General features: G+C 38.5%; 1 protein-coding gene across 1 annotated transcript in view; it reads left to right on the plus strand.

Annotated features, from left to right (window-relative positions):
- STAB1 (stabilin 1) overlaps positions 1–12,628 on the plus strand; it is a 111,304-nt gene that overhangs the window by 52,668 nt on the left and 46,008 nt on the right. The window contains exons 28-39 of the mRNA XM_088134052.1: positions 1,283–1,330; positions 2,054–2,184; positions 3,979–4,090; positions 5,182–5,259; positions 5,962–6,054; positions 6,629–6,736; positions 7,762–7,893; positions 8,354–8,482; positions 9,866–9,922; positions 10,150–10,245; positions 10,699–10,894; positions 11,535–11,630. Of these exons, the coding sequence (XP_087990178.1) occupies positions 1,283–1,330; positions 2,054–2,184; positions 3,979–4,090; positions 5,182–5,259; positions 5,962–6,054; positions 6,629–6,736; positions 7,762–7,893; positions 8,354–8,482; positions 9,866–9,922; positions 10,150–10,245; positions 10,699–10,894; positions 11,535–11,630 (1,276 nt within the window). The remainder of the gene's footprint in view (positions 1–1,282; positions 1,331–2,053; positions 2,185–3,978; positions 4,091–5,181; positions 5,260–5,961; positions 6,055–6,628; positions 6,737–7,761; positions 7,894–8,353; positions 8,483–9,865; positions 9,923–10,149; positions 10,246–10,698; positions 10,895–11,534; positions 11,631–12,628) is intronic.

Consider the following 12,628-nt stretch of genomic DNA (forward strand, 5'->3'; position numbering starts at 1 on the left):
ACCATATTTGCAGAATAAAAACAGATTAAGTGCAAGCCATTGAGAAAGAGCTGGTTCAAAGCACAGTTACAGGCAAAGATTGTATCCAAGATCTTTCTTTGGGTAAGAAAGCAGACCCGAAGCCTCTCTTTTCATAGCTGCTTTGCCATAAGGCAATGGGGACAGTTCCTTTGCCTAAGGCACCTTCCCCCTGAGAGCTGAAGGCTGTCTCTATGTTCAGAGGTAGTTTATGCTTGGGCCAAAAGGGAAAAGACAGCTATTGTTTCATATTAAGTTGTCAGTGTAAGGTTTTTTTTATTATTATTTGCTTGGTAAATATGTATACCGGTGTTTCTCAACCTTGGCAACTTTAAGATGAGTGGACTTCAAATCTTCATGCTGGCTGGGGAATTCTGGGATTTGAAGTCCACTCATCTCAAAGTTGCCAAGGTTGAAAAACACTGATATATACTGTAAGTAATGGTAGATTGATATGTGCCATCAAACTGGTGTCAGCTCTTAGCGATCACATAGAGAGGTTTTCTCCATGATGATCTGTCCCTAACAATGGTAAAATACAAAACCAAAAATAAAAAGTCAGGTAAGGAAAAAATGAATGAAAGAGCCAGTTGACCAATTTGTCACATTTCCAACAGGCTTAAGAAGTCCAGTAATGAGGCAAAGCCTGTTGCTGCCTTTCTGTGGAAAGTCTCCTCTTCTGATCTGGCACTATTGGAAGTGGAATGTTGCCCAGACAATTGGAACCTTGGAATGAATGTCATTCATTTATTTAATTTCTATAGCTGCCTATCTCAACAAATGACTCTGGGCAGCTATTGAATGAGTGAGTGAGTGTCCCTCTGTTGTTTTGTTCTTTTATAGTCTATGTTTTTAAAGATGCTGTGTGCCATTGAGAACTATATAAAGGATAAACAGAGCGTAAATATTTAAAATAAAGACAATTAAATACATTAATATTTATTTATTCAATTTATATAGCCACCCATCTCAAACCAGTGAATAACTAGCTTCTGCTGTTATAGTAGGAAAATATCAGAATTCTCTTTTCAACTAATCATTAGGCAAGTCCCCAAGCATCCACCTTCCTCTGCCTGGTTTACATGTAGTATTAAAGCTATAATGTGATCTGCTTAGCATTGTCTTAGTACGTTGTCTTAGCTTACAAGCAAACCATGGTTAAATTAAACCTGTTTAGCATGATGTATGAATTCCTCTTCCTATGTATCTTTTTAAGACCCCTGGGAATAGTGTTTTACAAATTTGTTGTTTTCTCTTTTTGAAGGAGTTAGTAAGGAATTACCACTTTTCAACTTTTTATCAGTGGATTAAGGTAAGGCTTTTCCATTGTTTTTGAGTGCTTTTTTAATGGGAAAAAAAGTTAAAACAAGACAAAATTGATAGAGTTTAAGCATATTGTTCAAGCAGTAGAAAAAAATCCGTTTACATTTTAAAATAAAAATTTTATAGAAAAAAATGGCCTTTTAAGGTTTTTGACAAAAAAAGACTCTCTGAGCAGAACCTTGTATAAATCTGTTCAAAAGATGCAGCTCACTGGAACTGGATCATCAGTAAATAAAGAATTTCAGCCTATGTAATTAGAGCAGTTGCTTGGAGAATCAAAACATTGATATTTCAATCTGCTGGGTAATTTTAAAACTGTGCTCTTAACTACTCTTGCATTTTGTTGAATATATATTTTTGTAGTGATCAACAGACCTACATATTTTAACGAGGCCCTTCCTTGAGAAAAGTGATTTAAGTCTAAAAAGGGTTCCATGTTAACCCACTTTTGATGATCACACAGATCAGTCTTTGGATCAAATAGGCTGCTACAACAGTTCACAGTCTACACACTACAATTTGTAAAGTTAAATGAAAGATAGTTTGGCAGTAAAAAGTGCTGGGACTCAGGAGATATCAGACTCCACTGATTTGAGTCATTTCGTTGATGAGGCTGGTGGTGGATCTACATATTTGATTCCATGCCTTTTAATCTGTTGGCAAAAGTGATTAGCATTAATGCCTGTGCACGTTGTCTTGCTTTGGGCAAAAGAAATCCCTCTTCAGCATCCCCAGAGGAGCCAACGTGACTGTTCTGGTACCTCTGAAGGAAGCTGTCCAAAATCTGAGCAAGGCTGAAAAGGAGTTCTGGCTGGAGTCCAACATGCTACCATCTCTTGTCAGGTACTGTTGTTTATGTTTATGCTTGTCAGAATTAGAATTGGTGTAAGTAGGTATACCTGATTTTTCCCTTGATTAGTGAAATTTACTCAAGCTTGATCTGTGCTGAACGTGCCACAGGCAAGGTGATTGTTTTAGCATGTGGTGGGGCTGCTTCAAAGGCTTTATAAAGGGACTTGCAGCACAGTTTTCAGTACGTTCATCTAGATTTGTAGAATCCCAGTTTTTCAGCTTCCAAGAGTGAGAGTTCAGTGACCATTCAGATATAAACTTCAGTGCGGTGCCTGTGATAGCCTTAGTAGAACTAGGGTTTGAGAGATTTGCCTTGGGGGGGGGGGGCAATGCAACAAGATGGACCCTCCTAATATGAGGCCGCTTCCTATCACATGAAAATGAAACACTTAGGGCAACTCTGCACCTCACCTAGCAAAGCATAATAGCTTCATCGGTTTGTGTTGTGCTTGTAGCACATGTGTAAAGTACAGACTTCATGCACCCCTTTTTAAATATTCATACTTCTGCATAACATTTCTATTGAGCCGGGAACCCAGATGTGTATACAGATATGCAGGCTGTCTATACCTTTTTTAAAGAAATATGGTTAACAATGTGACAAACATACACACCAGCGCATAGGAACATCCAATCTAACGTCCTCATCTTTAGAATCCCCATCATTTTCTGACTGAGAAGCAGTAACAGTGAGAATTATTGGAGAATTTTGAATTTCTGGTTTGGACTAGAGGAAAAAAAAAAAGAACATTTGTCAGGTACATCAAAAATACATCTGTTCCCAGAGCCCACCTTAGACTAGAGTTACCAGGCATCTGGCAAAAGGAGGACAGGTCATCTTTTTTTATCCTCACATTCTCCATCTGGTAGGCACAGCCTTAGAATCAAATATTGTCTGGATTTTTGAATATCTCCTCCTGAGCAGCTTTTCTCCCTCCCTAATAAGTGCTAACCACAATTTAACAAGTTCAGCTTTCTGGCCTTAATTAGTTGATTGGAACTCTCCTGCCAGCTGGCAGCTGCTGCCTGAAACTGACCAGATCTTAATCAGTTACATGCTGAAGGCTTTGGCCTCCTAACCAGCTCTAGCTCATTCCTGGGATTGAAAAACCAGTCTTTCTGAGGCTGGAAAAAGTAATTTCATATACATACTGTATAGGCCTAAGTACTTTTGTTTTCTGCTGTTTTTCACTTTAATTGTTGTTGCAGATACCAAGAAACTTAAACAGTTAGTGTGTGTCCAACTTTTCCTCCCATTTGTCCTCTTTCCAATTATCCTGTCCTCCTTTGCCTGTTCAGATATCTGGTAACCCTATCTTAGAGTAATCTCTTGGGATCAGGCCATTCCATGGATCAACTACACAGCAAACAATTTAGTTCACATGAGAACCTTTCTGTGGGCTCTGTTGGCTTTTTTAGGATGTGGATTAGTTAATGTCCATACTAATGCCATATACTAGATCTGCATGAAGAGAGAAACTCCTTCTGGCTGGGTATTTTCCCAAAATGGTTCAGAAGCACGGTTCCCCCCTCATAAAAAGCATGTAGGAGAGCTTTTTGGTGAGAACAGGCAAGCCCAAAGGCTCCATTCCTTCCAGGAAAGAAGACATCTAGCTGTGGCCAAAGCAACCAAGATGACTGATGAATTGTCTTTTTAATAGTGTCTCCTGACACATTTAAAAGAGGCTGTGTCTCTTTGCTAACCATCACGGAGTCTAACTGAAGGTGTTCTCTTGTCCATTAACCAGCCAGCTGTAGTTTTCTTAATATTTTGTGCTGTCCTAGGTCCCACTTCCTCCAGGGCTCTTTCACAACTCAGCAACTCAAGAACTATGTTGGCCGAGAACTCCCCACCCTCAATCCACAGGCCAAGTGGGAAATAAAGAGCAACAATGGGGTAAGGGATTATATGTTAAAAACAGTGACATTACCCCCTATAACCAAAATTAAAGTGATATTACTGAAATGTGCTAATGCCACTTTTACACTGAAGAAAAGGTGCCCCAAGGAAAATAGAACCAAGGCAGGCCTGCAGGCTCTAATTTCTGACCTGTGAAATGTTCAGCATAGCCTGTTTACAAAGGCACGTGGCCACTGTCAAAATTAAATGGGGAGTTTTGATAAGCCTTTCCCAACCTGTTATCCTTCAGATGTCCTGGACTGCATGGCCCATAATCTACAACCACTGCAGTTTGACAAATCCAGAGGATGGCAGATTCGAAAAGATATGTCCAATCCTAAGAACCGATCCTAAATTAAGCAACTTTTCCTCTCCAGTTACAGCACAGTGCAGGTCCCTCAAATGATGGTTACAAACGCATGCTGAGGAAAGCTGCCGTGTAATAGGACAAAATGGCCGCCCAATGGCTATTTCAGATAGAATGCTGGTCATCAGAGTCTGGTGCAGCTGTCTGGGGCTGTTGGCATTTTTCCTTGTTAGAGACCCTACCTGGGCTATATAGTTAAGTTCCTGCATATTGACATTTTTGCACTCTGTGATTTGCTTACAAGAGTAAGTGAACCTTTTTCTCCACCAGAACTGAAGGATTAATCCAGTCTGAGGCTATTGCCTACAGCAGCGGTGCTGGGAAAGGATATTTTAATATTACGGCGGGGGGGGCATGAATGGGCAGGCTGAGGGAGCAATGGGTGGCAAAGAATTTGTATTTGTATCTGGATTTTTCTGGAATTCCTAGGGTTGGTTTGTGAGGGAAAGGATTAAAAACCGTATGCTGATTTCTGCTCCTTTTCAGCCCAACATTTTGGGAAACTCTGCAGGTAATTTTTGACAAATGGAGTTAAAAGACCACAAAAAGAAAAAAGAAATGTGGATGGTACTTGCAACCATAGGGCCTCAGGTTCCCATCTCAGCCCGGTCCCCCAGCTAAAGCAAAAACTGTTTTGATGTAAAATATAATAGGAATGGTTAAACTTTAATTCTAATGGGACTAATTCAGAATTATCCATCTGCATATATTTGCTTTTCAGGAAATAACTATTCAGAATGCTAGCATTGTATTGGGTGATATTCCTGCTATTAACAGCACTATTTATATCATCAATAAGGTATGTTGATTAGATTGCCCTGGATCTTTGTCTTTTTCTGTTGTTCTGAGAAAGGGGAGAGGGATTTAGAAATGCTAAATGCTTTTCTAAATGCTCTTTCATTACAGATAGTCCTCACTTAACGACCACAATAGGGGCTGGAAAATTAGATATTAAGCAGGGTAGTCATTAAGTGAGTCACCATGTGACTGGACCCAATTTTACGACCATTTTTACGATGGTTGTTAAGTGAATCATGTGGTTGATAAATGAATCCAGCTCCCCAATGGACATTTTTGCCAGAATTCACTTAATGACCATGTGATTTGTTTAACAACCATGTGATTCGCTTAATGATCATGGTGATTTGCTTAACAACCATTGTAAAAAAAGGTCACAAATCATGGATCATGTGACCGTGGGGGGTGGTGCGATGGTTTGCAGTAGTCATAAGTGCGAATACAGGTTATAAAGCACTTTTTCCAAGGCCATTATAACTTTGAACTGTTGTTAAATGAACGGTTGTTAAGCAAGGATGCTTAACATCTTGGTGGCATTGTGGCTTCATTAAACAGAAGCCACAATGCCACCAAGATGTTGAGAAGAGTCTTCTAAAATCATTTTTCTCCCCTCGGTAGCACTCTTTAAACCTAACTAAGCTATTTATAAGATGAAAAAAACATAGGGAAGCACCTTCCTCAGTTTGCTTTTTCTTATACCCAGGTTCTGTTACCAACATCTGTCAAGATCCCACCTGGTCTGCAGGAGCAATTGAACACAGTGCCCTCCTTCTGGAGGTTCAAAGAGCTTTTGGAGGTAAACCCCTCAGTAGAATGATATTTCCCTGTATGTTTTAAAGAATTCTTTTACAAGGGGCTAGAGGAAGGTCAACTTAGTAAGTGATACAGTGGAAGACAGAAGCTAAGTTTTCATATTGCTCCAAACAATGTTTGCACACTGTAATAGCTGGGTGCAGAGCACTCAGTCCAAAATCAAACAATTGGAGAAATGAATGAGTATGATCTGTGAATCTAGCTAGTGGGTTCAGGCAAGCAGCAAGAAGTGCTAGCTGGGATTTACGTTTATCCTATCCCAGCCAAGGCCATCTCTCATAGGTGCTATTCATCATTGCTACTGATTGACAAATTCACTCATTCATTCAAGAGAATGGTGAAACATTGATATAACACATAGGTTTGTTGCTGATACAAAAATGCAGTGAATTTATTTCAGTCTGAATTCTTAATATTTGTTATTTGTTGTTGCTGTTTTTTAAGTATGTAATTTTTTTATATTTTAAAAAAATATTAACATAAATATTATTTTAGCTATGGACTGCAATTTTCATTGCCTTGATTGGCTTGCTAACTGTGTTTTTTAAAACTTTCAGCAATATCAGCTGGTGAGAAAAATTGAGTCATCACAGAAATATACTATTTTTGTCCCAGGAAATAGTTCAATTGAGAAATATTGCCAATCATCAAATATTACCCAACTGGTAAGAGTTTAAAGAAATAATCATAATTGCACTAATTTAGGGATAAGCTGCCCGAACTCAGTGAGACTTAACTTTTGATTCAACGTGTACATGATTGTACAGTTTGTTTTTTATTTGTGGGAAACGACATATCAGTAAATAAGATTTTGGATTCAGTCCTGGGATATCACATTTGGAATTAACTGATGTTGGCTGCTTCATGCACCACCAAGCTCCCGTATCTAATGAATTTTAAAGGTGGGGTTTCTACCTCATCCTGTATAATGGGCAACTACTGCTGTGTTCCCAAGAGGAGATGTGCAATAAAAAACTCATGTAAGAGACTTAACAACTAACAATCCACTCACAAGTTAACTGTGAGTTTCCATTTGCATATGAGCATTGTCAAGTGTGATACATCTCCATTTGTCTTGCACTGAAAGATGTGATGTGGCTGTAACCACATCGTTTACAAATTAATTTAATAATGATGTAACTATGAATGACAAAAGTATTCCCCAGTCATTTAATGAAATATTGCTTTTACATATCGTTTAAGGACTTGGTTTTATCTGTCAGCATGTTGGTATCCTATGGGCATCAGTATATGCCAGGTATAACAGTGAAACTAAATTAGCATTTCTGCTTCATGAGTTCAGGGAGTAGCTTTGGCAACCTGCTGGACTTTTTTCTAGGTTCCACAACTTGTCGTATGAGAATCTTTTTATCTCTGATGGTTGTAATGGGAATATTTTTCTTGTGGCACCTTTTCCACGAATCAAGATGTACTTGATGTGGTTGAATATGGCAAAGCAACAGCCTAGCGGGAGGCCAGTCTGAACTTCACATCAGCTCACTGGAGATCTGAAGAAAGTGGCTCTTCTGGGGGTTGTGACCAAGATATCTGGAGGCACAGATTGGGGAGAAATTTGGTTTCTTACTACGCATCTTCTCTTTAAGTTTCTATTCCACTAGCTGTTGCCTTGATGATTCTAATAATTGTCTTGAACTTGAACATTTTGTTTTGTGTGGCTCTTGGATTCTAGGATAATGACACCGTGCAGTATCATATCGTAATTGGTGATAAACTGTTTTTGAAAGATCTGAAGAACGGAGCTCACAGAAGCACAATGTTAGGATTCTCCAATTGGCTCATGTTTTCTAATACACTCAATAAGGTGAGGATGAGCTATAAATTCACTTCTACAGTGTGTGGTTTAACAAGGAACAGCTAAAAGTATGAAATAATACTATATTTTTCACATAGTAAATTTGCATGTATATTGTAGCTGCAACCCTGAAATGTTTTATGTATTTATTTTAAATATTTTACTTATTTATATTTACTGAAAATTATTCAGTGACCTGTGTAACATAAACTGGAGGATCCCAGAGTGCTGGTTAATAAATTGACATCCACAAATCAAAAACCACAGGGCAGCTCATTGGTTTATGTCAGCCTCCGCTGAGTTCACGCAGGATGCTGAATTGTATTGGCTAGGAAAGGTTTTATAATGCTGGCTGGATAATATCTTTCTACATCCTACCTGACTTATTCTGATTAAAATTAATATCGAAGTCATGGTGCTTCAATGAACCTTGCTTCACTTCTTCTTATCCTTTCTTTTTTTATTGCAGACATATGTAAACAGGGTTCTTTTGAATGGCCCATTTGTTGAAACAAGAAATGGAATGCTGATTGGGGTTTCTCAAGTTCTACAGGTTCACAAAAACCGTTGCAATACCAATACCACCACTGTACAAAAGGTAAAGCATTAGAGATCTTATTTCTTCATTATGAGTACTACTTGTTTTCTGCTACCTCATTTTATACTTCTGAATATACTGGCTGTCTGAGCCACATATAATTAAATAATAAATATTCCTCTTAAAATCCAAAATTTTGCAACTTTCAGAACAACTAAGTTGGTATCTGTAGTCCTCGTCAACAGCACTTGGTGTCATTCTATACAATATTCTCAATATGATAAAAATAACAAAATTAATATTAGCATTTGATTTTATATCAGCAGTTGTGCTAACAAAAATAATTGAATATGGCAAAGATTTTCTGAAATTAATGGATCCTGGCTAGTTCAGACCCCAATCTTCTGTCTGCTTAGCTAAGAGTAAACCCTCTAAACTTCATAGGATCTATTGTATTCCATACAAGTATGGAATTGTACAATAAGTTCTACTGTCAAACACTAAGTCATGTTTTTCATAGGGCTGCATAGACCTTACCTTCAGGAAGTAAAATGCTCTTTCTTGACATCATGATTGGATGTACATGTCACTCTTCCCCAGTCAGTTGTCTTTGAATTGATAGATAGTCATTAATATCTTTGCAGAGGGGAGGGGGAGAATTGCCATAAGATCAGCTGTGGTCTTTTGCCAGCCAATTGCCAACCAAGAGAAAGGCTGTGGTCTTTTGCAGATTATTTTGATTTTTCAGACAGTGTGTTCAGTGGTGCCTCCCTACAAAATCAGTGAATGGGGCCATGAACCAAATACCTTGGGAGCCAATCTAGTCCACTTTTCATTCCTGTAATTTTGAAGTGATGTGTCACATGTTGCCAAGAATAGGGTGCAACACAATGCATGAGTGTGGTGATGATAATGTGAATTCATTTGGCCTGATTTTTTACCCAGTGAAAAGGTAAAGTGTGAAGCCCTAGAGAAAAGGGATGAGTATGGAATTTGGTCTTCTAATCCTTCTGACTCTGAAGTTTCTCACTGATAGATGGCTTTTCCTGCAGTCTTGAGTTGGTATAATTCAAACCAGAAGAAACTTGGTTGTTATGTAAAGATAGGTTTCCTAGGAAAAGTGGGAATCATCAGAGTGAAAACCTCAATTAAGAGTGATTGGTTTATTAGGTTAAAAGAGGCCTATGACTTTGAAATGAATAAATCTTGATGTGGGAATAACAAAAGGTTCGGATGACAGATCCTCTTTTAACACAATCTTGGCAATGCCTTTAAAAATGTTCTCTGCTATCACAGAGTATGAAAAATAATAACCAGTTACTGATTAATTTGGGCTCCTCTCTGTTATGACTTGCTGACCATATTACTCTTCTGCAGTTGATGCTCATATTTTTACATGCTCTGAAATACCCATTAATTATCCTTTTTCCCCCTGTATGCCAGTCAAGATGTGCTAAGTGCGACAAAAGGATCAAGTGCCCAGCAGGATCAGTGCTTGCAGTAAGTCTTGGTTTACTTCAGTTGATATATTTGTCTATCAAACGTGTCACCAGAAAAGTTTGTACAAGAAGCAGCTCTTTAGAGAATTCTGGAGTTAATCATGTTAATGGTGAGGAGGTAGAAGGAGTTAATACAAGAGTTGTTTCTTGATCATGCCTAGATGTTATCTGTCTGGAATACATATCTGCTTATCATCTGATTACATTTTTTTTCTTTTTAACTAACAGCAAAAACCAGGCAGAGGGAATCTTCCTCACTGTATATATAGATCTGGAGGCATGAATTTAGTTGGCTGCCATTTCACCTGCATCAAAGTTTCCCTAGTAAGTAAACTTTACTAACTAAATACCCACATGCATGTCAAATATGCAGTTATTCCATATGGAATTATTTTCTTCTGGCTGGTAGAGAAGTGCTCTTTTCTTTGTGTTAGGCACTGAGACCAGTTTCTTACTCATGATCTGAGTGAACATGTGATCATCCTGCTGTTGCATAGAAGTATATCAATATTATTGGTGCCATGTCAGAAATGTTAAGCAAGAAGATGCTATCATGATACCATCTCAAGCCCTAAGTAACTATCAAAGCAATATAAATTTTTGAACATAACATCAATTTATTTGAAGATTTTATATGAACATCCAACTCAAATGATATGACACTGAGTAGCTTACAAGGAAGAACCAAAATAAAGAGACACTCAACAGTAACAGTAATAATTATGTTTGTATAGCATTTTTTTTTCTGGTCTGACTGTAATCTGTCTGTTTTCTGAGGTCTCTGTCTGCTGTCCAGGCTACTATGGTGCTATGTGTGAGATGTGCCCTGGGAAACCAGGCAGCTGGTGCTCTGGTAATGGGGTGTGTCAAGATGGTATTGAAGGCAATGGAGATTGCCAGTGTCAAGAAGGTTTCCATGGCACAGCCTGTGAAATGTGTCAAGCAGGAAGATATGGACCCAAGTGTCAATCAGGTGATTATGGCTAATATCTGCCTATATTGTGGCATCTGCACCTAATGTTCTTCTTTGTGCTGCTTACTTCTTTCAAAACACTATATAAAATAAAGAATTGGGGTGAGGGAAGGTGATTATGGCTGGAATATCAGAATAGCGTCTATGCTACTGCATAGAGAAGCATTTGCTCTAAAACAGAGACATACACAAAAAGATTGGCATGCATTCTCCAGGGCTTTCTGAAACTTGTTGTCATCCTGCAATTTTTAATGTGGCACAAGGGAGGAGTCATTAAACAAATGGTCAAACAATTATCCTATTAACTATATTTAATTGTACTTAAATGGAAATGTTGTCCTGGGTCTGCCCACTACTATAGACTAGGGCCACCTGCAAGATACTCAAAGGCCATGTGTTATTCTATTGCTAGATAAGTTGTAAACTCCTAGAACATTATTCCACAAACATTTTGACGTTTCTCAGAGGGCTTCGCTCATGTTTCATTTCTAGGCCCCCATGCAGTTATTGACGGTGATACATGCTACATAGAAAGAGGTAGCTGCATATAGTTAATGGGGGTCTGTGTGCAAAAAACCCAGCATGAGTTAACATTAGGTGTTTTTATTTGTACCTGACAAAGACTTATATTTCTTCTTAGAGTGCAATTGCAATAAAGGGCAATGCAATGATGGGTTGTTAGGTGATGGAAGCTGTACATGCATCTCAGGATTTAAAGGAGTCAATTGTGACCAAGGTAAGTGAATGATGGGAGTTGGGAAACAAGACATATCATTCCAGATTTGAAACCTATTGTTAAAAAAAATCAGATTTAAAAGAAATGAGGAAGGGCTATATCTAACATGTCCAAACTGGACTTTTGTTTTACAACTAATGTGTCCCTTTCCTTCTTCTACAGTCAAATCTGCAGAAAAGGCCCAGTTTTCAAGACAAATCTAGTGGATGAGTAGAAATGTACTGCAAAGATAAGGGATAATCAAATATACTAGGACTGCTGCTGCTGCTAATAGAGGAACACCATCAAAAATAAAAGTTCTTCAATATTTTAGACATTTAACCAATAAGTGAGGCAGTTTATAAGCAATTGTTGGTTTAATTAGGTCCATCAAGTAGAATGAGAAAATAGTTATATTATGAATAATTAGTGGGAAATACTCTGGAGCCCAGTCTTTTGGGATCAGTGGCACATTTGAAATGTGAGAGCATGCTATGGGCATTCTCACAAAAAGGTTGCCATGGTAGTGTGACAGGTCATAACACATCCATATATCAGAAGGCAAAGAAAACACTTGTTGTTGTTTAGTCGTTAAGTCGTGTCCGACTCTTCGTGACCCCATGAACCATATTGCGCCAGGCCTTCCTGTCCTTCACTGCCTCCCTGAGTTTGCTCAGTTTCATGCTCATTGCTTCAGTGATGCTATCTAACCATCTCATCCTCTGCCGTCCTCTTCTCCTTTTGCCTTCAATCTTTCCCAGCATCAGGGTCTTCTCCAAAGAGATCTCTCTTCGCATTAGGTGACCAAAATATCTGAGCTTGAGCTTCATTATCGATCCTTCCAATGAGCAATCAGGGTTGATTTCCTTTAAGATTGACTGGTTTGACCTCCTAGCAGTCCAGGGGACTCTCAAGAGTCTTCTCCAGCACCACAGTTCAAAGGCATCAATTCTTCGGCGCTCGGCCTTTTTTATGGTCCAGCTCTCACAGCCATACATTACTACTGGAAAAACCATAGC

Source organism: Python bivittatus, unplaced genomic scaffold (assembly GCF_059951505.1).
Source record: "Python bivittatus isolate LINGU-HERP-01145 unplaced genomic scaffold, Pbiv_v1 ctg000080_np1212, whole genome shotgun sequence".
NCBI lineage: Eukaryota > Metazoa > Chordata > Lepidosauria > Squamata > Pythonidae > Python > Python bivittatus.